Here is a 26363-nt window from a genome sequence, read left to right as displayed (position 1 = left end):
CACTGTGCAGCCTCCTTCCTGAGTCGAAATTGGCGACGAAACAGCGCGTCTGGCAAGTCAAAACTGTCTTCGTGCACTCTCCTACGCTGTTGCTCGCGCGGCAAGCCGCATATGGCAAAATAAACAGCCGCCATTTTCTGTCTCAAACGTGTTGATAGTACTTTTTCCAGTCTCAAAAAATCGTCTCAATCTGCCCGCATAATTAGATGGCCAACGTCACCACTTCTGCGCCATTTACGACGTCAGTCAGTGACGAAAAAAATCAAAATGGCCGCCGACCAATAGGAGAGAGGCAAATGAGACACTTTTTGAGACAGTTTCGATTGAGACTGATCCGTAATCGCGCCCCAGAAATGGCGATGCAGTGGGAGCAGCAGAAACAGCATCTGCAACAGCAGCTGCCTTTCGCTCGGCCTTTCCCGACCCATCCACTGCCGCCGACTCGGCAGTCATGCAGCGCGTGAACCTGCTTCATGTGTCCCCAATGGAGGCTGCCCACTTCTCCACTACTCTGGTGCAACGGCATCAAAGAGATTCCCACTGGCAACCAAATGGGCAAATTGTGTGCTCAAGTACGTACTCGGCAGATCTAGTCAGTGTGGGCAGATGACGTTAGGAAGTCTGCAAGAACAGGCTGAACCGCAGCAGTACCCGCCGCGATGGCTCGGTGGTTAGGGTGGTCGGCTACTGAGCTGGAGCGCCCGGGATGTAACTCGACCGCAGTGGCCACGTTTCGATGCAGGCGAAACGCAAAGGTGCCCGTGCGCTTTGCAATTTCAGTTCACGTTAAAGACCCCGCATGGTCAAAAATATTCCAGAGCCCTCCAGTACAGCCCCTGCTTCCCTGTTATTTCATTCTAGCCTTCCTATGTTCCTACGCGGCATGGTTGAGTTGGCCACCGATATATAAGCGAGACAGTTACTGCACCATTTCCTTTCCTCAAAAATCATTTCTCGAAAACCAATTTCAGCAGGACCAGGACAGTGCTATTTGTAGATCTGTGGACGAGATGTTTTAAGATGATTATGGTAATTGTCGTCTTCAGCGGGAAAGCCAGCATTATAGTTGGCATTGTAACTGGAAAATCATGATTAGGTGAGAGGGTCGCGGCGCCAACTGCATGCAAGAGTTGAGCCTTTACCTGATAATTTGTCTGCTTTAAACAGCAGTATCGCGGAACTACGCTTAAACTCTAGGAAGCTAAGCAGTGACTCTGCTTGTTCCTGGTGTGCAGGGTTCGAAAACAACGCCCAGCAGCAGGCTGTCATCGTTCAGCCAGTCTTTGTCGGTGCATGCTCCCTTGCCATCCTTCATTGGCAGTCCGGAAATGCAGCTGGGTCACATGAAGCCGCAGCCTCTGGTGGAACGGGAGCTGAGAACGGAACGCTTCGCCGTGCCACCTTCGCCCTCGATGTACCTGCATGCGAAGGAGGAGTGGCAGCGGTCACCTGTGTATATGTGTGAGTGTCCGTGATGGGAGTCACCCAGCTGCACTTACCTTCAACTGTAAACACTTATACGTCTATAGAGGAGGAAAAAGGAAGTAAGCTGTTCTCTAGTGCGCACCTGTTCATCTAACGGAGAGCGCTACACTTAGGAAGGAAGGAATGAAGACGTAATGCGCTACACTCTAAGCCGAAGGGATTAAAAAGGGAGTAAGGTGTCCTCTGTGGCTCTCTCTTCATAAAAGAGACTGCTCTTGAGGACAGCTTACTGTCTGTTTACTCATTTTATTTTTAGAGTGTAGCCGAAGAAACCCACCACGTTGGCCCAGTGGCTTTCGCGTTTGGCTGCTGGTCCCAAGTTCACGGGAAAGAATCGCTACTATGACGCTGTCCGCATGCCGACGGAGGTGAGATGCAACAACAAACGAAAGCGCTGGATGTTTTGTGTTACTTATATGCATTGTAAAGAATTCCCAGTTGTCTCAAATAATCCGTAGCCATCGACTACGGCGTCCCTCATAGCCCGATTGTCAATGCGGCGCTTGAAGCTCTACCAACCGCTACCAAATAGGGGCCAAAATTATGATGGCCTGCTTTACACCAGGTGTTCCAGGAAAGAATTTCAAGACTTTTCAAAACTAGGCTTCTTGGAGTAAAAATTAGCCTTCTATAGTGTTAGCATTGTTGGCGAAGAGCAGGAAACCAGTGAATCGTTTTTAATAATGAAGTTTTTAGCTTTTAGAATTAGGCACCTAATTGCAATTTGAGATTTGTTGCTCTTCTTTAGTAATAGCCATATCTTATTTTTGGAATTCAGAAAACGTGATTACCCTTGGTGCTGTGGTTCGGAAAGCTTTGGCTTTTCGGACTAGTTATTGGCACCAGAGAGGTTGCTTTGCCTGCATGCTTTCGAAAGTGCATGGTATTTTCACGCGATGCAGCCAAATTTTCTCGAACCGCACAAAGCGGCGAAGGCAAATTCGTTTTCTAAGTTATAAAAACTGATGTAGCTATTACAAATGACTGGGTACAAATAACTAATTGCAACCAGTGGGTTGTGTAAAGATTACCTGTCTATAGCACGAGCTTTGGACCAATGTAAAAATTATGGAGAGCACTTAAGACTAAGTCCTGTGGATGCAATAGCATTTGTCTCTCTTCGTGGGTTAGTAGTTGAATATATTTGTTTACTATTTAGCAATCAGTACAAACCTCTCAATGGCCTTTAAGTTGAAGACATTTTTGGTATAAATTTCTTTAGGGTTAAAACCTTTAGACTGAAGCCCCTCGTTTCAAAAGCATTTACTACAAAGGCCTTCAGCCTACTGACCATTGGGTGTCTACATATGCAATGGGTCCTCTGTTGAGTCTCTTATGGTTGCCATGGAGCTGTGATCATGACGTCATCGGAGTTTTTCGACCACTTCATACGGACAACAACGCCGGGTTTTGTTGCCGATGTGTCGTACAATGTTGTCGCATTAATATTTTCATTCATTCGTTTCTGAAAGTACTTTTGGGAAGAACAGGTTGGGAACGCGCACCTGGTCACCTGAGGAACTCAATTTGTTGTCAGGCCCCTTTTTTACATTTACTGCAACCTCCCCAACCGCTGCTTGCGAAGTAGCATAGCATGAAGTTTCGTTGTCGTCGTTGCATTCTGGTGAAAATTCTTGCCAGGTATTACTGTTAATGGTGTTTGATCTACACGGCTTACTTTTCCACCTCTCCCTTGGTGTGACGCATCGCAGGGTCCGGCGGGTCTCACCACCTCAACTACTACAAGAGCGAATCCAACCCCGGCGAGCTCAGCAGGAGCTGGGAAACACAGCTGTGGGACGAGCATCTGTATACCAAGAAGGAATCAGACGCAAGTCCTTCCTACGAAGCGTGGGAACCGCTGCCTTTTCTTTGCTCTCCGACGAACGACACGCCGTTGCCACCGGCCAGCTCGGACTACGCACATCCACACCAGGAGCCGCAACTGGCTCCTGGACAGGAACTGCATTCGCCACCAGAACTTTCATTTGCATGTCACCAAGAGCAGGAGGCAATGATGCCTCAGCAGCAGTTCCTTCCACGACCGGGACCACCTCATTCTCGAAAGGGAACCCTGCCGTATCGAGGGCCGCCTCTGCTTCGGCAGTTCCTTTGGCCGCCGCAAGGCCCCAAGCTGTCACGAGGACTCACTTCGCCCGCTCGACAAGAGGAGGCTGGGCAATGGGGTACGGGATCGTGATTATGGGCACGATATGGGCCGCTAAAATGGCTGGGGGCGCCACGCGCACGTGAGCCTGTGTTTTCAGCAACCGCAAGCACGTGGAGGGCCGTTATACGGACGACAGGGTGTGCTACACTCTGGTGTATCCGACATTCCCCCAGAACCACAAATGCCTTGCCTGGGCCATATGGCACTGGGACGAATGAATACCCGAGGACGGCTGTGCACGATGACCTAGCGTACTGCACCTGCGGCCAGCAGCAAGCACCTGTGCAACGGGACAATGCCTTCCTTACTCAGGTTCGTCCTCCATGGGATGGTTTTTACAGAGAGACTTTCATGCGGTATCTGTGACCTGGGACAGTCATCTTAATCTTAAATGTCGGCACTTGTTATTAGAGATTTTGCATAGCGGAGACATTAGCGTGGACGTATGCCGGCCTAAACTGGTATACATCAGCGCTAGTGTGTCGCCGCGATGGTAAATCTCACTATTAGCTCTCTTCACCATGCCAAAAAGAGTGCAGGTGGTTTTTTCTTCTTTTTGTTGGAGCACTGGTGGACACTCCGGTTACCGAGACCAGTATCGTGTCCTTATAGTAGAAGATAGAGTGGCGGTTAAAAAGCGTGATTTTTCAGGTTACGCCTTTTTAAAACTTTTCTTCACGCTGCGCTGCACAGCCAGTATTCAAGCCCCTCGGCCAGTTTATCAGTGTCAGCGAAATTGAGGCAAACCATAATGTTTAAACTGATCACCCGGCGATTTGATGCGCCGCCCAGGGAACTAGTAGTTTAGGTCAGCTTATAGCGTTTCGGAGCAAAGCTTAATTTCGAAGGCTGCGCCCCACTGCTGCTAGAAAATGAAAGCTTTTGCAGGCCCTAATTGTTCCTAGTATTTTAAATGAAATTCCTGTGTGTTTACATTTTTCTTGCCGTACATCAGGCAAATTAATTTCTCTATCTAGCCCTTCATTCCTGTGCCTTAATTCACTCCGCAGACTGCTCCCCGTCGATACGTAGCACCTTTCTAAAGTCAGAAGTGGCAGTGATCCAGCCCGGCCGCTAGCTAGGTGCGAGTTCAAAAGTGCTCATCGTGTGCAGTCAGGTGCTGAAATCTGCATTTTTTGGATTCAGGGCTCACTTGATAGTTTGTTTCTATGTTGTATTGTAGTTGCATTACCTCAACTGGTTTTTTTTTTCAGTTTTCTTGTTGGATGGTAGCGTGGTTCGTGGCCGTCTTTAAGATGAATCACTGATTACAAGTTGTGCATGGCTGTTGTACATTCATTCTGCATCGTACTGTCGTTGCTTTACATAGTTGTGGCGTTTACGCAAGTGGCGCGTGAACTCTTATACAAGAATACTCTCTCAGGGCAGTAAAGTTGGAGTAACCTCCCCACAAGCGCTCTTCCTTTAATAAAAGGCAGTGTGGTAAAACACGCACGCTTTTTACACCTTTCTGTTTTAGAGCGTAACGTTGACCTAGTATTTCAGTGTTTGCACTGTCCCACATCCGTGCTGTTGACAAGGCCGGATTTGTGAGACGCTGTAGGAAGGCGTGCCCTGTGGATCCACTTGACACACTGCCACGGAATTAGGCAGATTAATAAAATAAGGAGAGCTCCCTCGAATGACAGAAGGTGCACAATACTTTTCTGCATTCCGTGTGTGAGAAGACACTTCCGCTAAGCCTCGGAATGAATTCTAACCGCGGCATCGCCGGGCCTGGCCGGACATTTTCTTCAGTGCGCGGCAAGCGTTCTCGCGGTACCCGCAACATGTCCAGCCCCGACAACATGTGCACTATGCCGCAGCTCCCTCCGGGTCCCCTGGCCGAGCTGCTCCCCGCTGGCATCACCGTCCGCAGGCCTCCGGGAAAGCTGGTTCAACTGGTGGCACAGACGAACCACGAAAGCCCGCAGAGGGCGCTACGTGTACCGCACGTGTACCAGGTGCTGCAGTGAGTCCTTCGCCCTCTTTTTTGGGGGGGGGAGGGAGCTGTGGAGACCTCCCGCTTAAGTGCGACCAGCGGGTGCAGTAATGTTACTTGTAATCAATAAGAGCCGGCTGGGCCTCTAGGCGTATACCAGTCCAAGGAGGTTGGGAAGATGGTTCTTGATAGTCAGAAAGTCAGCAAGGAAGGGGAAAGCATCAGGGCGCTCAACACATTGAGAACAGGGCTCGCCTTCGTCTCTGCCAAGACAAGTCCTCCTGTCGAAACGTTGGCAAGGACTCTGAGGCTTTCCCATCTCTCGTTCACTTTATGATAGGTGTAGCCAGGTCTTAGGCACGTGCCTTAGGCAACCTTCATGTTCGCTGCTCCATGCCAGTGGCCTGCAAAGGAAGCTTTTCACCGCTCTTTTCATGCAATGGGCCACTCACATTTCTCAGAGTGAAAGGCAAAAGAAATATCATTCAGTACCCATCGTCAACAATGTTGGAGTAGCAGCCAGTCAGTTAAAATGTTGAGGCGCAGAAGAATGTTGCATGTGTTGAAGTTGTTTGAGTACAAAGAGTGAACCGTATAAGCGTAGGGTTTGATAAGATTTCATCTGTATAGGAAAAAGCATGACGGCAAAAGCAAACTGGTGCTTGTCAAAAAGCAGAATAAACATTAAAACAGATGCCATATTCTGGGACCCGTACAGGTACCAAGACGACATTAATTTGCAGTTTTTATTCTGCCAATTTAAGGCTGCTTGTTCTTTCGCACTGTCAGTACACGCTGTTTGGTCAACAATTATATTTATGATTTAAAATTTCTCAGACTGTTCCGTCTGAGTCACCCTTGAGTAGAGCATTATTGCCCTGCAAACATAACGACACCTTCCTACAGCTGCCTCCTGCTTAAGCAGAAATTTGCGCGGAAGTAGAACCCTACAAGTAAGACGGGTGAAAGCACACCTCCGCTGCATGCCTTCTAATACGAGTATTTACTTTTTGCTGCACACTCGAGCATAGACTCTATTTTCTATGCCTCCCGGCTGGGGGCAGGTCAAGCTCCACACGCCATTCCGGTGCATTACTCTTGTCTTCATTGGGTATTGTTAACATCGCAAGACGGAAGAGTGCGAGGACGAAAGAAGGCAAGCTCGTCTTTTGGTGGCTCGGGGCTTGTACAAAACACGAAGGCTATGCCAGACGTATACGAACCCCGCTTTGTAATCGTCAATTCATTAATTAGTAACCTTGAGGAATCGGTTGAATTATACAGTGGAGCTGTGAAGTTTATGGCAGATTAAAAAGAAAACAAGAAATCCGCCACAAAAGCAGAGCACTAACTACTCTGCCGTGTTGCGCCGTTAGTTGATGTTTTTTAAATGCTGGCAGTGTTAACGACGAGGGTGAGTCTGATATGGTGGCTTAAACTCCTACAGATGTGCGATAGACAAAAATTTATGAACAGCCCTCACACCCTCCCACATCGATCCTACCCGATGCACTTACAGGTCGCAAGAATCGCACATGCCTGAGGCAACGAAAAGCAGACCGGTCCAGGAGGGTGTCTTTTATTTCCTTTTTTTACCCTCAGGGCCGTTAAGCGTCTTTGACCAGTCACTGGCTGCCGCGCTGTAGCACTACAACTCCACGCCGTTTGCGCCATCGTCACACCTACAGCAGCTACTGGCCGGCTTCGGGGAGCCCCGACAACCTACGCCATCCGTGTGGTCGCAGCAGCAGGACCTGAATCTTGGCCTGCTGTCTCACATACAAACTTCTCCGCCCCAACAGCAGACGCGCAAGTCATACCAGGTGCTGCTGTCACCAGAAATGGCAATGCAGTGGCAGCAGCAGCAACAGCGTCAGGAACAGCAGCCGCCTTTAGCTCGGCCTTTCCCGACCCACCCACCGCCACTGACTCAGCAGTCATGCAGCGCAGAATCCTGCTTCATGTGTCCCCAATGGAGGCTGCCTACATCTCCGCCACTCTGGTGCAACGGCGTCGAAGAGATTCCCACTGGCAACCAGATGGGCACGTTGTGTGCTCAAGTACATACTCGGCAGATCTAGTCAGTCTGTGCAGATGACGTTAGGAAGTCTGCAAGAACAGGCTGAACCACAGCAGTACCCGCCGTGATGGCTCGGTGGTTATGGCGGTCGGCTACTGAGCTGGAGTTCCAGGGATGTAACCCGACTGCAGTGGCCATGTTTCGATGGAGGTGAAACTCAAAGGTGCCCGTGTGCTTTGCAATGTCAGTTCACGTTATAGACCCCACATGGTCAAAAATATTCCGGAGCCCTCCAGTACAGCCCCTGTTTCCCTCTCATTTCATTCTCGCCTTCCTACGTTCCTATGCGGCATGGTTGAGTTGGCAACCGATATATAAGCGAGACAGTTACTGCACCATTTCCTTTCCTCAAAAATCATTTTTTGGAAACCAATTTCAGCAGGAGCAGGACAGTGGTATTTGTAGATCTATGGACGGGATGCTTTAACGGGATTATGGTAAGTATGAACGGGATGCTTTAACGGGGTTATGGTAAGTGTCCTCTTCAGCGGGAAAGCCAGCATTATAGTTGGCATTGTAACTGGAAAATCGTGATTAGGTGAGAGGGTCGCGGCGTCCCAACCACATGGCCTCGCGGGGGTCATTCAAACACTCCGCACTGATTACAGTGATGACGTCATTACACAGTTGCTGATTGGTCTTCAGGGTCCTGGCTTCATTCCACCACCAGCACACAGTGCTTCTGAAGAGAAAACAATTGCGCTGAAAAGAAAAATGGTCAAGCCGGTACTCGAACCGCTGCCCATTTGGGTCGCGAGCCGGACGCGCTGCCCCTCGAGCAGTAAGAAACATTCTTCCGACTTGGTGCAAGGGGGGTCTTCCGTGTCTCGAGTAAAATAAAGAAATAAAAAAACTGAAATATAACACTTGCTCGTAATGGCATGCGTGACGGAGGCAAACAGTGAGGAAAACCAGCAGCATAGGGGATTTTTTAAAAATTGGTAGTTTTCATCAACGGGATCGAAAAGTGTAGCAGAGAAGTTTTGTAAATATGCCTCCAAGGAAAGCTGAATGTCCCTTGTTCCAACAGTTAGTGCCTAGGGTCCTAGAGTTGCGCGTTGGTTTTTCCTGCACCACTCGCGCCATTATTGGCTAAACACGTTTACATAATTAGAATCCATCTATGCATTGCAGAGAAGCCAACTCTCTTGAATCGCTTAGCACTAGACCGTTATTGACAGCCGATTCGTGCAGCTAATGTTTTGATGCCGCGCGGCAACCAGTAATATGTTTGGAATAAAACAAGTTCGACAGCCGGAATCAAGCTGAATGAGCCTGCACTGACTCTAACTACTGTACCAGTTCCAAGGTCGCCAACTGCATGCAAGAGTTGAGCCCTTACCTGATAATTTGTCTGCTTTAAACAGCAGTATCGCGGAACTACGCTTAAACTCTAGGAAGCTAAACAGTGACTCTGCTTGTTCCTGGTGTGCAGGGTTCGAAAACAACGCCCAGCAGCAGGCTGTCATCGTCCAGCCAGTCTTTGTCGGCGCATGCTCCCTTGCCATCCTTCATTGGCAGTCCGGAAATGCAGCTGGGTCACATGGAGCCGCAGCCTCTTGTGGAACGGGAGCTGAGAACGGAACGCTTCGCCGTGCCACCTTCGCCCACGTTGTACCTGCATGCGAAGGAGGAGGAGTGGCAGCGGTCGCCTGTGTATATGTGTGAGTGTCCGTGATGGGAGTCACCCAGCTACACTTATCTTCAACTGTAAACACGTATACGTCTATAGAGGAGGAAAAAGGAAGTAAGCTGTTCTCTAGTGCACACCTGTTCATCTAACGGAGAGCGCTACACTTAGGAAGAAAGGAAAGAAAACAGAATGCGCTACACTCTAAGCCGAAGGGAGTAAGGTGTCCTCTGAGGCTCTCTCTTCATAAAAGAGACTGCTCTTGAGGACAGTTTACTGTCTGTTTACTCATTTTGGTTTTAGAGTGTAGCCGAAGAAACCCACCACGTTGGCCCAGTGGCTTTAGCATTCGGCTGCTGGTCCCAAGTTCAAGGAAAAGAATCCTTACCACGATACGTCCGCATGCCGACGGAGGTGACATGCAACAGCAAACAAGAGCGCTGGATGTGTTGTTTTATTATATTGTAACGAAGACAGGACCGGCACAGATCACAGTCTCAGCGAAGTCCAGCGCACAGCAGGGAACTCACAAGATGGCTGTCCGAACCACACACACACTTCGTCTTCATCGTCGGCGCGCTCCCATGAGCACGCGCCAATATGCATTGTACAGAATCCACGGTTGTCTCAAATAATCCGCAGCCATCCACTACAGCGTCCCTCATAGCCCGATTGTCGACGCGCCGCTTGAAGCTCTACCCACCGCTGCCAAATTGGCGCCAAAATTATGATGGCCTGTTTACACCAGGCGTTCCAGGCAAGAATTTCAAGAATTTTCAAAATTAGGCATTTTGGAGTAAAAATTTGGCTTCTATAGTATTAGCATCATTGGCGAACAGCAGAAAACCAGTGAATCATTTTTAATAATGAAGTTTTTAGCTGTTAGAATTAGGCGCCTGATTGCAATTTGAGATTTGTAGCTCTTCTTTAGTAATAGCCATATCTCATTTTTGGAATTCAGAAAACGTGATTACCCTTGGTGCTGTGGTTCGGAAAGCTTTGGCTTTTCGGACTAGTTATTGGCACCAGAGAGGTTGCTTTGCCTGCATGCTTTTGAAAGCGCATGGTATTTTCACGCGATGCAGCCAAATTTTCTCGAACCGCACAAAGCGGCGAAGGCAAATTCGTTTTCTAAGTTATAAAAACTGATGTAGCTATTACAAATGACTGGGTACAAATATCTAATTGCAACCAGTGGGTTGTGTAAAGATTACCTGTCTATAGCACGAGCTTTGGACCAATGTAAAAATTATGGAGAGCACTTAAGACTACTTATGTCCTGTGGATGCAATAGCATTTGTCTCTCTTCGTGGCTTTGTAGTTGAATATATTTGTTTACTGTTTAGCAATCAGTACAAACTTCTCAATGGCCTTTAAGTTGAAGACATTTTTGGTATAAATTCCTTTAGGGTTAAAACCTTTAGACTGAAGTCCCTCGTTTCAAAAGCTTTTACTACAAAGGCCTTCAGCCTACTGACCATTGGGTGCCTACATATGCAATGGGTCCTCTGTTGAATCTCTTATGGTTGCCATGGAGCTGTGATCATGACGTCATCGGAGTTTTTCGACCACTTCATACGGACAACAACGCCGGGTTTTGTTGCCGATGTGTCGTACAATGTTGTCGCGTTAATATTTTCGTTCATTCGTTTCTGAAAGTACTTTTGGGAAGAACAGGTTGGGAACGCGCACCTGGTCACCTGAGGAACTCAATTTGTTGTCAGGCCCCTTTTTTACTTTTACTGCAACCTCCCCAACCGCTGCTTGCGAAGCAGCATAGCATGAAGTTTCGTTGTCGTCGTTGCATTCTGGTGAAAATTCTTGCTAGGTATTACTGTTAATGGTGTTTGATCTACACGGCTTACATTTCCACCTCTCCCTTGGTGTGACGCATCGCAGGGTCCGGCGGGTCTCACCACCTCAACTACTACAAGAGCGAATCCAACCCCGGCGAGCTCAGCAGGAGCTGGGAAACACAGCTGTGGGACGAGCATCTGTATACCAAGAAGGAATCGGACGCAAGTCCTTCCTACGAAGCGTGGGAACCGCTGCCTTTTCTTTGCTCTCCGACGAACGACACACCGTTGCCACCGGCCAGCTCGGACTACGCACATCCACACCAGGAGCCGCAGCTGGCTCCTGGACAGGAACTGCATTCGCCACCAGAACTTTCATTTGCATGTCGGCAAGAGCAGGAGGCAATGATGCCTCAGCAGCAGTTCCTTGCACGACCGGGACCACCACATTCTCGAAAGGGAACCCTGCCGTATCAAGGGCCGCCTCTGCTTCGGCAGTTCCTTTGGCCACCGCAAGGCCCCAAACTGCCACAAGGACCCACTTCGCCCGCTCGACAAGAGGAGGCTGGGCAATGGGGTGCAGTATCGAGATTATGGGCGCGATCTAGGCTGCTAAAATGGCTGTGGTTGCCATGCGCACGCGAGCCATTGTTTTCGGCAATCGCAAACCCGAGGAGGATGGTTATGATGGATGACAGGGTATGCTACATCCTGCCGTGTCTGACGTTTTCCCAGAACCACAAATGCCTTGCCCGGGCCGTATGGCACTGGGACGAATGAATTCCCGAGGACGGCTGTGCAGTATGACCGAGCCTGCTGCACCTACGGCCAGCAGCCAGCACCTATGCAACGGGCCGATGCCTTCTGTACTCAGGTTCTTCCTCCATGGAATGGTTTTTATAGGAAGTCTTTCATGCGGTAGCTGTGACCAGAGGCCGCAGCTGGCTCCTCGACAGGAACTGCATTCGCCACCAGAACTTTCATTTGCATGTCAGCAAGAGCAGGAGGCAATGATGCCTCAGCAGCAGTTCCTTCCACGACCGGGACCACCACATTCTCGAAAGGGAACCCTGCCGTATCGAGGGCCGCCTCTGCTTCGGCAGTTCCTTTGGCCGCCGCAAGGCCCCAAACTGTCACGAGGACCCACTTCACCCGCTCGACAAGAAGAGGCTGGGCAATGGGGTGCAGTATCGAGATTATGGGCGCGATCTAGGCTGCTAAAATGGCTTTGGTTGCCATGCGCACGCGAGCCATTGTTTTCGGCAATCGCAAACCCGAGGAGGATGGTTATGATGGATGACAGGGTATGCTACATCCTGCCGTGTCTGACGTTTTCCCAGAACAACAAATGCCTTGCCCGGGCCGTATGGCACTGGGACGAATGAATTCCCGAGGACGGCTGTGCAGTATGACCGAGCCTGCTGCACCTACGGCCAGCAGCCAGCACCTATGCAACGGGCCGATGCCTTCTGTACTCAGGTTCTTCCTCCATGGAATGGTTTTTATAGGAAGTCTTTCATGCGGTAGCTGTGACCAGAGGCCGCAGCTGGCTCCTCGACAGGAACTGCATTCGCCACCAGAACTTTCATTTGCATGTCAGCAAGAGCAGGAGGCAATGATGCCTCAGCAGCAGTTCCTTCCACGACCGGGGCCACCACATTCTCGAAAGGGAACCCTGCCGTATCGAGGGCCGCCTCTGCTTCGGCAGTTCCTTTGGCCGCCGCACGGCCCCAAACTGTCACGAGGACCCACTTCACCCGCTCGACAAGAGGAGGCTGGGCAATGGGGTGCAGTATCGAGATTATGGGCGCGATCTAGGCTGCTAAAATGGCTGTGGTTGCCATGCGCACGCGAGCCATTGTTTTCGGCAATCGCAAACCCGAGGAGGATGGTTATGATGGATGACAGGGTATGCTACATCCTGCCGTGTCTGACGTTTTCCCAGAACCACAAATGCCTTGCCCGGGCCGTATGGCACTGGGACGAATGAATTCCCGAGGACGGCTGTGCAGTATGACCGAGCCTGCTGCACCTACGGCCAGCAGCCAGCACCTATGCAACGGGCCGATGCCTTCTGTACTCAGGTTCTTCCTCCATGGAATGGTTTTTATAGGAAGTCTTTCATGCGGTAGCTGTGACCAGAGGCCGCAGCTGGCTCCTCGACAGGAACTGCATTCGCCACCAGAACTTTCATTTGCATGTCAGCAAGAGCAGGAGGCAATGATGCCTCAGCAGCAGTTCCTTCCACGACCGGGACCACCACATTCTCGAAAGGGAACCCTGCCGTATCGAGGGCCGCCTCTGCTTCGGCAGTTCCTTTGGCCGCCGCAAGGCCCCAAACTGTCACGAGGACCCACTTCGCCCGCTCGACAAGAGGAGGCTGGGCAATGGGGTGCAGTATCGAGATTATGGGCGCGATCTAGGCTGCTAAAATGGCTGTGGTTGCCATGCGCACGCGAGCCATTGTTTTCGGCAATCGCAAACCCGAGGAGGATGGTTATGATGGATGACAGGGTATGCTACATCCTGCCGTGTCTGACGTTTTCCCAGAACCACAAATGCCTTGCCCGGGCCGTATGGCACTGGGACGAATGAATTCCCGAGGACGGCTGTGCAGTATGACCGAGCCTGCTGCACCTACGGCCAGCAGCCAGCACCTATGCAACGGGCCGATGCCTTCTGTACTCAGGTTCTTCCTCCATGGAATGGTTTTTATAGGAAGTCATTCATGCGGTAGCTGTGACCAGAGGCCGCAGCTGGCTCCTGGACAGGAACTGCATTCGCCACCAGAACTTTCATTTGCATGTCAGCAAGAGCAGGAGGCAATGATGCCTCAGCAGCAGTTCCTTGCACAACCGGGACCACCACATTCTCGAAAGGGAACCCTGCCGTATCGAGGGCCGCCTCTGCTTCGGCAGTTCCTTTGGCCGCCGCAAGGCCCCAAACTGTCACGAGGACCCACTTCGCCCGCTCGACAAGAGGAGGCTGGGCAATGGGGTGCAGTATCGAGATTATGGGCGCGATCTAGGCTGCTAAAATGGCTGTGGTTGCCATGCGCACGCGAGCCATTGTTTTCGGCAATCGCAAACCCGAGGAGGATGGTTATGATGGATGACAGGGTATGCTACATCCTGCCGTGTCTGACGTTTTCCCAGAACCACAAATGCCTTGCCCGGGCCGTATGGCACTGGGACGAATGAATTCCCGAGGACAGCTGTGCAGTATGACCGAGCCTGCTGCACCTACGGCCAGCAGCCAGCACCTATGCAACGGGCCGATGCCTTCTGTACTCAGGTTCTTCCTCCATGGAATGGTTTTTATAGGAAGTCTTTCATGCGGTAGCTGTGACCAGAGGCCGCAGCTGGCTCCTCGACAGGAACTGCATTCGCCACCAGAACTTTCATTTGCATGTCAGCAAGAGCAGGAGGCAATGATGCCTCAGCAGCAGTTCCTTGCACGACCGGGACCACCACATTCTCGAAAGGGAACCCTGCCGTATCGAGGGCTGCCTCTGCTTCGGCAGTTCCTTTGGCCGCCGCAAGGCCCCAAACTGCCACGAGGACCCACTTCGCCCGCTCGACAAGAGGAGGCTGGGCAATGGGGTGCAGTATCGAGATTATGGGCGCGATCTAGGCTGCTAAAATGGCTGTGGTTGCCATGCGCACGCGAACCATTGTTTTCGGCAATCGCAAACCCGAGGAGGATGGTTATGATGGATGACAGGGTATGCTACATCCTGCCGTGTCTGACGTTTTCCCAGAACCACAAATGCCTTGCCCGGGCCGTATGGCACTGGGACGAATGAATTCCTGAGGACGGCTGTGCAGTATGACCGAGCCTGCTGCACCTACGGCCAGCAGCCAGCACCTATGCAACGGGCCGATGCCTTCTGTACTCAGGTTCTTCCTCCATGGAATGGTTTTTATAGGAAGTCTTTCATGCGGTAGCTTTGACCAGAGGCCGCAGCTGGCTCCTCGACAGGAACTCCATTCGCCACCAGAACTTTCATTTGCATGTCAGCAAGAGCAGGAGGCAATGATGCCTCAGCAGCAGTTCCTTCCACGACCGGGACCACCACATTCTCGAAAGGGAACCCTGCCGTATCGAGGGCCGCCTCTGCTTCGGCAGTTCCTTTGGCCGCCGCAAGGCCCCAAACTGTCACGAGGACCCACTTCACCCGCTCGACAAGAGGAGGCTGGGCAATGGGGTACGGGATCGTGATTATGGGCGCGATCTGGGCCACTAAAATGGCTGGGGGCACCACGCACACGTGAGCCTGTGTTTTCAGCAATCGCAAGCACGTGGAGTGCCGTTATATGGACGACGGGGTGTGCTACATTCTGGCGTATCCGACGTTCCCCCAGAACCACAAATACCTTGCCCGGGCCATATGGCACTAAGACGAATGAATGCCCGAGGACGGCTGTGCACGATGACCTAGCCTGCTGCGCCTGCGGCCAGCAGCCAGCACCTGTGCAACGGGACAATGCCTTCTCTACTCAGGTTTGTCCTCCATGGGATGGTTTTTACAGAGAGACTTTCATGCGGTATCTGTGACCAGGGACAGTCATCTTAAATCTTAAAAGTCGGCACTTGGTATTAGAGATTTTGCATAGCGGAGAGATATTAGCGTGGACGTATGCCGGCCTAAACTGGTGTACATCAGCGCTAGTGTGTCGCCGCTATGGTAAATCTCTCTATTAGCTCTCTTCACCATGCCAGAAAGAGTGCAGGTGGTTTTTTCTTCTTTTTGTTGGAGCACTGGTGGACACTCCGGTTACCGAGACCAGTATCGTGTCCTTATAGTAGAAGATAGGGTGGCAGTTAAAAAGCGTGATTTTTCAGGTTAAGCCTTTTTAAAACTTTTCTTCACGCTGCGCTTCACAGCCACTATTCAAGCCCCTTGTCCAGTTTATCAGTGTCAGCGAAATTGAGGCAAACCATAATGTTTAAACTGATCACCCGGCGATTTGATGCGCCGCCCAGGGAACTAGTAGTTTAGGTCAGCTTATAGCGTTTCGGAGCAAAGCTTAATTTCGAAGGCTGCGCCCCACTGCTGCTAGAAAATGAAAGCTTTTGCAGGCCCTAATTGTTCCTAGTATTTTCAATGAAATTCCTGTGTGTTTACATTTTTCTTGCCGTACATCAGGCAAATTAATTTCTCTATCTAGCCCTTCATTCCTGTGCCTTAATTCACTCCGCAGACTGCTCCCCGTCGATACGTAGCACCTTTCTAAAGTCAGAAGTGGCAGTGATCCAGCCCGGCCGCTAGCTAGGTGCGAGTTCAAAAGTGCTCATCGTGTGCAGTCAGGTGCTGAAATCTGCATTTTTTGGATTCAGGGCTCACTTGATAGTTTGTTTCTATGTTGTATTGTAGTTGCATTACCTCAACTGGTTTTTTTTTTCAGTTTTCTTGTTGGATGGTAGCGTGGTTCGTGGCCGTCTTTAAGATGAATCACTGATTATAAGTTGTGCATGGCTGTTGTACATTCATTCTGCATCGTACTGTCGTTGCTTTACATAGTTGTGGCATTTACGCAACTGGCGTGTGAACTCTTAAACAAGAATACTCCTACAGGGCAGTAAAATTGGAGTAAGCTCCCCACTAGCGCTCTTCCTTTAATAAAAGGCAGTGCGGTAAAACACACACGCTTTTTACACCTTTCTGTTTTAGAGCGTAACGTTGACCTAGTATTTCAGTGTTTGCACTGTCCCACATCCGTGCTGTTGACAAGGCCGGATTTGTGAGACGCTGTAGGAAGGCGTGCCCTGTGGCTCCACTTGACACACTGCCACGGAATTAGGCAGATTAATAAAATAAGGAGAGCTCCCTCGAATGACAGAAGGTGCACAATGCTTTTCTGCGTTCCGTGTGTGAGAAGACACTTCCGCTAAGCCTCGGAATGAAGTCTAACCGCGGCATCGCCGGGCCTGGCCGGGCATTTTCTTCAGTGTGCGGCAAGCGTTCTCGCGGTACCCGCAACATGTCCAGCCCCGACGACACGTGCACTATGCCGCAACTCCCTGAGGGTCCCCTGGCCAAGCTTCCTCCCCGCTGGCATCACCGTCCGCAGGCCTCCGGGAAAGCTGGTTCAGCTGGTGGCACAGACGAACCACGAAAGCCCGCAGAGGGCGCTACGTGTACCGCACGTGTACCAGGTGCTGCAGTGAGTCCTTCGCCCTCTTTTTTTGGGGGGGGGGGAGCTGTGGAGACCTCCCGCTCAAGTGTGACCAGCGGCTGCAGTAATGCTACTTGTAATCAATAAAAGCCGGCTGGGCCTCCAGGCGTATACCAGTCCAAGGAGGTTGGGAAGATGGTTCTTGATAGTCAGAAAGTCAACAAGGGAGGGGAAAGCATCAGGGCGCTTAACACATTGAGAAGAGGGCTCGCCTTCGTCTCTGCGATGACAAGTCCTCCTGTCGAAACGTTGGCAAGGACTCTGAGGCTTCCCCATCTCTCGTTCACTTTATGATAGGCGTAACTGGGTCATAGGCACGTGTCTTAGGCAACCTTCTTGTTTGCTGCTCCTTGTCAGTGGCCTGCACAGGACACTTTTCACCGCACTTTCCATGCAATGGGCCACTCACATTTCTCAGAGTGAAAGGCAAAAGAAATATCATTCGGTACCCATCGTCAACAATGTTGGAGTAGCAGCCAGTCAGTTAAAATGTTGAGGTGCAGAAGAATGTTGCATGTGTAAAGTTGTTTGAGTACAAAGAGTGAACAGTATAAGCATAGGGTTTGATAAGATTTCATCTGTATAGGAAAAGGCATGACGGCAAAAGCAAACTGGTGCTTGTCAAAAAGCAGAATAAACATTAAAACAGATGCCATATTCTGGGACCCGTACAGGTACCAAGACGACATTAATTTGCAGTTTTTATTCTGCCAATTTAAGGCTGCTTGTTCTTTCATACTCTCAGTACACGCTGTTTGGTCAACAATTATATTTATGATTTAAAATTCCTCAGGCTATTCCGTCTGAGTCACCCTTGAGTAGAGCATTACTGCCCTGCAAACATAACGACACCTTCCTACAGCTGCCTCCTGCTTAAGCAGAAATTTGCGCGGAAGTAGAACCCTACAAGTAAGACGGGTGAAAGCACACCTCCGCTGCATGCCCGCTAATACGAACGAGTATTTACTTTCTGCGGCACACTCGAGCATAGACTCTAGTTTCTATGTCTCCCGCCTGAGGGAAGGTCAAGCTCCGCACGCCATTGCGGTGCATCACTCTTGTCTTCATTGGGTATTGCAAACATCGCACTCTGTGATGTGGCGCGATAACACTCGTCGCAAGACGGAGGAGTGTAAGGACGAAAGAAGGCAAGCTCGACTTTCGGTGTGCCGGTTCTTGTACGAAACACGAAGGCTATGCCAGACGTATACGAACCCCACTTTGTAATCGTCAATTCATTTACAGTGGAACCCCGTTGATACGTTTTTCACCGGATCGCGAAAAAAAACCGTAACAGCCGGGAAAACGCAACAGTGAGGACAGTTCCGAAAATTAATGAAAACAGTGCAGCTTTGCCTTGAAACAATTTATTTCGACATCAAGTGAGCTTAGGTCTTAAAAAAAATCGAGAATGGTCGATTGCCGTTTTTTCCGCTCGCTGGAAAACACCACACGTTTCTCGATGGCCTGGAAAGCCGCATTGCTCTCAGCATCGCTTTGAGGTGCGACGTACCTGCGGAGGAGGTCCAGAGCCGCGACGGCTTCTCCATAGCTCGGGTCCGCCAACTCCCCGGAATCATGCGGCTCGTGCTCTTCGTCGTCATCACAGTCTGAGGCTTCACTCGCGACCGAGTCTGCAACGATCTCGGCGATACTCTGACACTCGGACGTCACGACAGCAGCATCCACGGCGACGTAGTCGTCATACGGGACTCCCGTGGCACCCAGCGCATTCAAAGCTTCACTCAGCTCTTGATCATGAGAGGCTGCTTCCGTCTCTTGAGCTTCCGTGGCAGGTTCCTCTCCACCGTCCATGCGAAAGCCACACCACACGAAGTAGTGCTGTGCAGTTGACGCGCTCACTGCAATCCACGCTGAAGCGACCTAGTGCATAGCGTCCAGTATTGAAACGATCGTAGGCTGCTGTCCGCGATCAATACGTGCCAGACAGCGCTTTACGATGGACTTCCTGTACGAGTGCTTTAAGTTCTTTATGACGTCGGTATCCAAAGGCTGCAAGTGGCTTGTAGTGTTTGCAGGAAAAAAAACAAGCTTAACGTTCCGAAGAAACGACGGGTCTCTCGGGTGGGCAGCACAATTGTCCAGAAAAAGGACAACACTCCTGCTCTGGGAGCCCATCTTGTTGTCGAAGTAACGAAGAAATTCTTCGAACAAAGAACCCGTCATCCATGCACAACTGCTGCTTCTATAGTGACATGGCAGCAGGCGAATGTTCTTTAAGCACCGTGGGTTTCGGTATTTTCCGATTACCTATGGCTTCAGCTTGTCCGAGCCATCCATGCTGCAGCAAAGGAGCACCGTCAATCGTTCTTTGCTGCATTTGCCTCCGTGGCATGCTTCGCCCTTCAGGCTTAACGACTTGGATGGCTGCACCCAAAAGAAAAGACCCGTTTCGTCAGCAATGTAAATGCCACGAGGCTCATACCCTGAATTATGGCAGATAGTGTGCCCTTCCAATCGTCGACTGTTTCCAAGTTTACACTTGCTGCTTCCCCGGTTACCGTCTTATACGCGATGCCGTGCCTCTTCCGGAAACGGTCGATCCAGCCATTTGACGCCGCTAAGTTACTGATGCCCAGTCGGTCGGCTATTTCCATCGCCTTCTCGCGCCAAATGCTGCCGTCGAAGTTAAGACCGGCAGCGCGAGCTTGTTTAAACCAAGTAAGAAGCGACTCGTCGAGGTTTCCATACTTGGCGCCACAAGCCTGCTTAGCTTTCGGGCGGAAGAGCGCGGCATTCCCTTGTATCTCGGCACGCTTTTAGACGATGCTGTTAAGCGTCGAGGGCGGCAGACCAAGATCCTTGGCGATGTCGACTCTTTTTCGCGCTGGCTGCCTGTCGACTGCATTGAGAACATCCAGCTTTTCCTCGAGGGAAAGCGCCTTGCGCTTACACGACGCCATTAAAGGACGACAAATCGCTCGCGGTGTTAGCGAGGCCCGACGAGGCGTAGGTGTTGACGGGAGGACACGGACGATTCGGATGGGTTGAACCGCACAAACAAGAAAGACCGGATTGCTGCGGGCCCGCGGGTTTTACTCGCTTCGGCTGAAGAGGCAGTGGCCATCTAGTGGCAATCTCTCCAACTCGCATGCGTTTTTATGGCCTCCGAGATTACCCACTCGCGTGAAAGGGGGTGATCTCGGAGGCCATGGTCTTGTAGCCAATTCCGTAGCCAAGCCTGGCCAAGAGTCGTCAGAATGGCGGTTGACGCGCGTTGCCCGGCTGGGTTCGGGGTGCCAGGTTGCGACGTATCATGCAGGTACGTTTTCACAGCTACAACATAACAGCGGGGTACCCAATACATTGGCTCCTATGGGAGCTATGCCGAGACCGGACGAAAACGACGTAACAGCCGGGAAAACGCCGCAGTGACAAATGTAACAGCGGGGTTCTACTGTATTAGTAACCTCGAGGAATCAATTGAATTACACAGTTGAGCTGTGAAGTTTATGACATATTACACAGAAAACAAGAAACCCGGCACAAAAGCAGAGCACAAATTGCTGTGCCGTGTTGCAACATTACTTAACGTTTTTTTTAAATGCTTGCAGTGTTGTCGAGGAGGGCGAGTCTGAGATGGCGGCTCAAACTCCTACAGATGTACGATAGACAAAAGTATCTGAACAGCCCTCGCACCCTCCCACTTCGATCCTACCCAATGCACTTGCAGGCCGCACGAATCGCACATAACCAAGGAAATGCAGAGCAGACCGGTCCAGGAGGGTGTCTTTGGCCAGTCACTGGCTGCCGCGCTGGAGCCCTAGAACCTCCGCCGTTTGCGCCATCGTCACCCCAACAGCAGCTACCGGCCGGTTTCAGGGAGCCCCGACAACCTACGCCGTCCGTGTGGTTGCTGCAGCAGGACCTGAATCTTGGCCTGCTGTCTCACGTACAAACTCCTCCGCCCCAACAGCAGACGCGCAAGCCATACCAGGTTTTGCTGTCGCCAGAAATGGCGATGCAGTGGCAGCAGCAGAAACAGCATCTGCAACAGCAGCTGCCTTTCGCTCGGCCTTTCCCGACCCCTCCACTGCCGCCGACTCAGCAGTCATGCAGCGCGTGAACCTGCTTCATGTGTCCCCAATGGTGGCTGCCCACTTTTCCACCACTCTGGTGCAACGGCATCAAAGAGATTCCCACTGGCAACCAGATGGGCAAATTGTGTGCTCAAGTACGTACTCGGCAGATCTAGTCAGTGTGGGCAGATGACGTTAGGAAGTCTGCAAGAACAGGCTGAACCGCAGCAGTACCCGCCGCGATGGCTCGGTGGTTAGGGCGGTCGGCTACTGAGCTGGAGCTCCCGGGATGTAACTCGACAGCATTGGCCACGTTTCGATGCAGGCGAAACGCAAAGGTGCCCGTGCGCTTTGCAATTTCAGTTCACGTTAAAGACCCCGCATGGTCAAAAATATTCCAGAGCCCACCAGTACAGCCCCTGCTTCCCTGTCATTTCATTCTCGCCTTCCTACGTTCCTACGCGGCATGGTTGAGTTGGCCACCGATATATAAGCGAGACAGTTACTGCACCATTTCCTTACCTCAAAAATCATTTTTTGAAAACCAATTTCAGCAGAACCAGGACAGTGCTATTTGTAGATCTGTGGACGAGATGTTTTAAGGTGATTATGGTAATTGTCCTTTTTCAGCGGGAAAGCCAGCATTATAGTTGGCATTGTAACTGGAAAATCGTGATTAGGTGAGGGGGTCGCGGTGCCCCAACAACATGGCCTCGCGGGGGTCATTCAAACACTCCGCAGTGATTACAGTGATGATGTCATTACACAGTTGCTGATTGGTCTTCAGGGTCCTGGATTCATTCCAGAACACAGTGCTTCTGAAGAGAAAACAATTGCGCTGAAAAGAAAAATGGTCAAGCCGGTACTCGAACCGCTGCCCATTTGGGTCGTGAGCCGGACGCGCTGCCCCTCGAGCAGTAAGAAACATACTTCCGACTTGGTGCAAGGGGGGGCCTTGCGTGTCTCGAGCAAAATAAAGAATTAAAAAAACTAAAATATAACACGTGCTCATGATGGCATGTGTGACGCAGGCAAACAGCAAAACCAACAGCATAGGGTTTTTTTTTTAATTTGTAGTTTTCATCAACGGGATCGAAAAGCGTAGCAGAGAAGTTTCGTAAATACGCCTCCAAGGAAAGCTGAATGTCCCTTGTTCCAACACTTAGTGCATAGGGTCCTAGAGTTGCGCGTTTGTTTTCCCTGCACCACTCGCGCCATTATTGGCTAAACACGTTTACATAATTAGAAAGCATCCATGCATTGCGGAGAACCCAACTCTCTAGAATCGTTTAGCACTAGACCGTTATTGACAGCCGATTCGTGCAGCTAATGTTTTGATGCCTCGCGGCATTTTATTTTCTCCCACTATACATGTTCACTGAAAACTGTGCTTTCTTGTCAATAACACCCAATTTCATCTCAAGTGTTCGCTAATGTTATTTGTGGCAATCACACAATATTGCGCCACCTATCCACAGAGCGAGTATTTTGTTTGCAACTCATCGATATTGAACTTAATGGTGACAATGCATTGCTAGCAAGCAGTGTCGTTCATTGAAACAGTAATATGTTTCGAATAAAGCAAGGTCGACAGCCAGAATCAAGCCGGGTACTGAGCCTGCACTCGCTCTAATTACTGTACCAATTCAAAGGTCGCCAACTGCATGCAAGAGTTGAGCCTTTACCTGATAATTTGTCTGCTTTAAACAGCAGTATCGCGGAACTACGCTTAAACTCTACTATGACGCTGTCCGCATGCCGACGGAGGTGAGATGCAACAACAAACGAAAGCGCTGGATGTGTTGTGTTACTTATATGCATTGTAAAGAATCCCCAGTGTTCTCAAATAATCCGTAGCCATCGACTACGGCGTCCCTCATAGCCCGATTGTCAATGCGGCGCTTGAAGCTCTACCAACCGCTACCAAATAGGGGCCAAAATTATGATGGCCTGCTTTACACCAGGTGTTCCAGGAAAGAATTTCAATACTTTTCAAAACTAGGCTTCTTGGAGTAAAAATTAGCCTTCTATAGTATTAGCATTGTTGGCGAAGAGCAGGAAACCAGTGAATCTTTTTAATAATGAAGTTTTTAGCTTTTAGAATTAGGTGCCTAATTGCAATTTGAGATTTGTAGCTGTTTTTACTAATAGCCATATCGATTCCTGGAATTCAGAAAACGTGATTACCCTTGGTGTTGTGGTTTGGAAACTTTGGCTTTTCGGACTAGTTACCGGCACCAAAGCGGTTGCTTTGCCTGCATGCTTTCGAAAGCGCATGGTATTTTCACGCGATGCAGCCAAATTTTCTCGAACCGCACAAAGCGGCGAAGGCAAATTCGTTTTCTAAGTTATAAAAACTGATGTAGCTATTACAAATGACTGGGTACAAATATCTAATTGCAACCAGTTGGCTGTGTAAAGATTACCTGTCTAAACCGCGAGCTTTGGACCAATGTAAAAGTTACGGAGAGCACTTAAGACTACTTAAGTCCTGTGGATGTGACAGCATTTGTCCCTCATCGTGGGGGACTAGTTGAATATATATTTGTTTACTATTTAGCAATCAGTGCAAACCTCTCAATTGCCTTTAAGTTGAAGACATTTTCGGTATAAATTCCTTTAGGGTTAAGGCCTTTAGACTGAAGCCCCTCATTTCAAAAGCATTTACTCCAAAGGCCTTCAGCGTACTGGCCATTGCATGTCTACATTTACAATGGATCCTCTGTTGAATCTCTTATGGTGGCCATGGAGCTGTGCTCATGATGTCATTGGAGTTTTTCGACCATTTCATACGGACAACAACGCCGAGTTTAGTTGCCGATGGGTCGTATAATGCTCTGGCATTAATTTTTTCGTTCATTAGTTTCTGAAGGTACTTTTAGGAAGAACAGGTTGGGGACGCGCACCTGGTCACCCGAGGAACTCGATTTGTTGTCAGGCCCCTTTTTTACATTTACTGCAACCTCCCCAACAGCTGCTTGCGAAGCAGCATAGCGTGAAGTTTCGTTGCCGTCGTTGCATTCTGGTGAAATTCTTAGTAGGTATTTCTGTTAATGGTGTTTGATCTACACGGCTTTATTTTCCACCTCTCCCTTGGTGTGACGCATCGCAGGGTCCGGCGGGTCTCAAGACCTCAACTACTGCCAGAGCAAAGCCAACCCCGGCGAGCTTAGCAGGAGCCGGGACACAAAGCTGTGGGACGAGCATCTGTACGCCAAGTATGAATCGGACTTAAGTGCTTCCTATGAAGCGTGGGAACTGCTGCCTTTTTTTTTGCTCTCCGACGAACGACACGCCGTTGCCACCAACCAGCTCGGACTACGCACATCCGCACCAGGAGCCGCAGCTGGCTCCTGGACAGGAACAGTATTCGCCACCAGAACTTTCATTTGCACGCCAGCAAGAGCAGGAGGCAATCATGCCTCGGCAGCAGGTCCTTCTACGACTAGTACCACCACATTCTCGAGAGGGAACTTTCCCGTATCGGGAGCCGCCTCTGCCTCGGCAGTTCCTGTGGCCAGCGCAAGTCCCCAAACTGCCACGAGGACCCGCTTCGCCCGCTCGATAAAAGGAGGCTGGGCAATGGGGTACGAGATCGGGATTATGGGCGCAATCTGGGCCGATAAAATTGCTGGGGGTGCCATGCGCACGTGAGTCTGTGTTTTCAGCAATCACAAACACGAAAAGGGCCGTTATGATAGACGACGGTGTGTGCTACATCCTGGCATATCCGACGTTCCCCCAGAACCACGAATGCCTTACCCGGCCCATATGGCTTTTTGGCGAATAAATCCCCGAGAACGGCTGTGCATGATGACCTAGCCTGCTGCACCTGCGGCCAGCAGCCAGCACCTTTGCAGTGGGCCGATGCCTTCCCTACTGGGTTCCTCCTCCATGGGATGGTTTCTACAGGATGACTTTCATGCGGTATCTGCGATCTCATCTTAAAAGTTGGCACTTGTTAGATTTTGCATACCGTAGATATATTAGCATGGATGTATGCCGGCTTAAACTGGCGCTAGTGTGTCTCCGCTATGCTAAATCTCTCTATTAGCTCTCTTCACCACGCCAAAGAGAGTGCAGGTGGTTTTTTCTTTTTTTTTCGGAGCACGGGTGGACACTCTGGTTACCGAGACCAGTATCATGTCCTTATAGTACAATTTAGAGTGGCGGTTATAAAGCGTGACTTTTCAGGTTGCGCGGTTTTGAAAATTTTCTTCACACTGCGTCTCACAGCCGGTATTCAAAGCTTTTGGCCAGTTTTTCAGTTTCAGCGAAATTGAGGTGAACCACAATGTTTAAACTGATCACGTGGTGATTTGATGCGCCGCTCAGGGAACTAGTCGTTTAGGTCAGTTTATAGCATCTAGGAGCAAAGCTTAATTTCGAAGGCTGCGCTCCACTGCTGCAAGAGAATGAATGCTTTTGCATGCCTTAATTGTTCCTAGTATTTTCAATGAAATTCCTGCATGTTTACATTTTTCTTACCGTACATGATGCGAATTAATTTCTCTATCTAACCCTTAATTCGTGTGCCTTAATTCACTCCGCAGACTGCTCCCCGTCGATATATAGCACCTTTATAAAGTTAGAACTGGCAGTGATCCAGCCCGGCCGCTAGCTAGGTGCGAGTTCGAAAGTGCTTATCGTGCGCAGTCAGGTGCTGAAATCTGCAATTTTTGGATTCAGGGCTCACTTTATAGTGTGTTTCTATGTTGGATTGTAGCTGCGTGACCTCAACTGTTTTTTTTTTTTCCAATTTTCATGTTGGATGGTAACGTGGTTCGTTGCCGTTTTTAAGATGAATCGCTGGCTGCTTTTAGAGCACCGAATACTTTTGTTTGGTTGATTCTTTTCCTGTTGAGTGCTATGCTTGTTATCAATAATGCAGCAGGCATGATCTCATTTTTTGTTTTCATTTTCTGCATTTGTTAGTGTACAGTTATTTCTTGTGTGCAGTTTTGTGTATCGTGTGATTAGTTCGTATGTGTATCTGCTAAGCAACGCTGACGAAGCTCATTTTGTGAATAAAATTTTTAGA

General features: G+C 50.0%; 1 protein-coding gene across 2 annotated transcripts; it reads left to right on the top strand.

Annotated features, from left to right (window-relative positions):
* Window positions 1–53: 53 nt before the first annotated feature.
* On the top strand, window positions 54–26363 carry LOC144111391 (uncharacterized). Of its 2 annotated transcripts, XM_077644673.1 has the most exons (6): window positions 5381–5619; window positions 9113–9341; window positions 11207–15606; window positions 17056–17270; window positions 20977–21477; window positions 24435–24560. In XM_077644673.1, exons 1-3 carry the CDS (start codon window positions 5446–5448, stop codon window positions 11881–11883), a joined length of 1080 nt encoding a protein of 359 aa, XP_077500799.1. In that variant the 5' UTR covers window positions 5381–5445; the 3' UTR covers window positions 11884–15606; window positions 17056–17270; window positions 20977–21477; window positions 24435–24560. The 2 variants fall into 2 exon arrangements, with proteins under 2 accessions (XP_077500800.1, XP_077500799.1); XM_077644674.1 differs by lacking the exons at window positions 5381–5619; window positions 9113–9341; window positions 11207–15606; window positions 17056–17270; window positions 20977–21477 and adding exons at window positions 54–572; window positions 1236–1461 and having other exon boundaries at window positions 24435–26363.

This window comes from Amblyomma americanum, chromosome 11 (assembly GCF_052857255.1).
Source record: "Amblyomma americanum isolate KBUSLIRL-KWMA chromosome 11, ASM5285725v1, whole genome shotgun sequence".
Lineage (NCBI taxonomy): Eukaryota > Metazoa > Arthropoda > Arachnida > Ixodida > Ixodidae > Amblyomma > Amblyomma americanum.
This window is presented reverse-complemented; position numbering and strand designations above follow the sequence as displayed.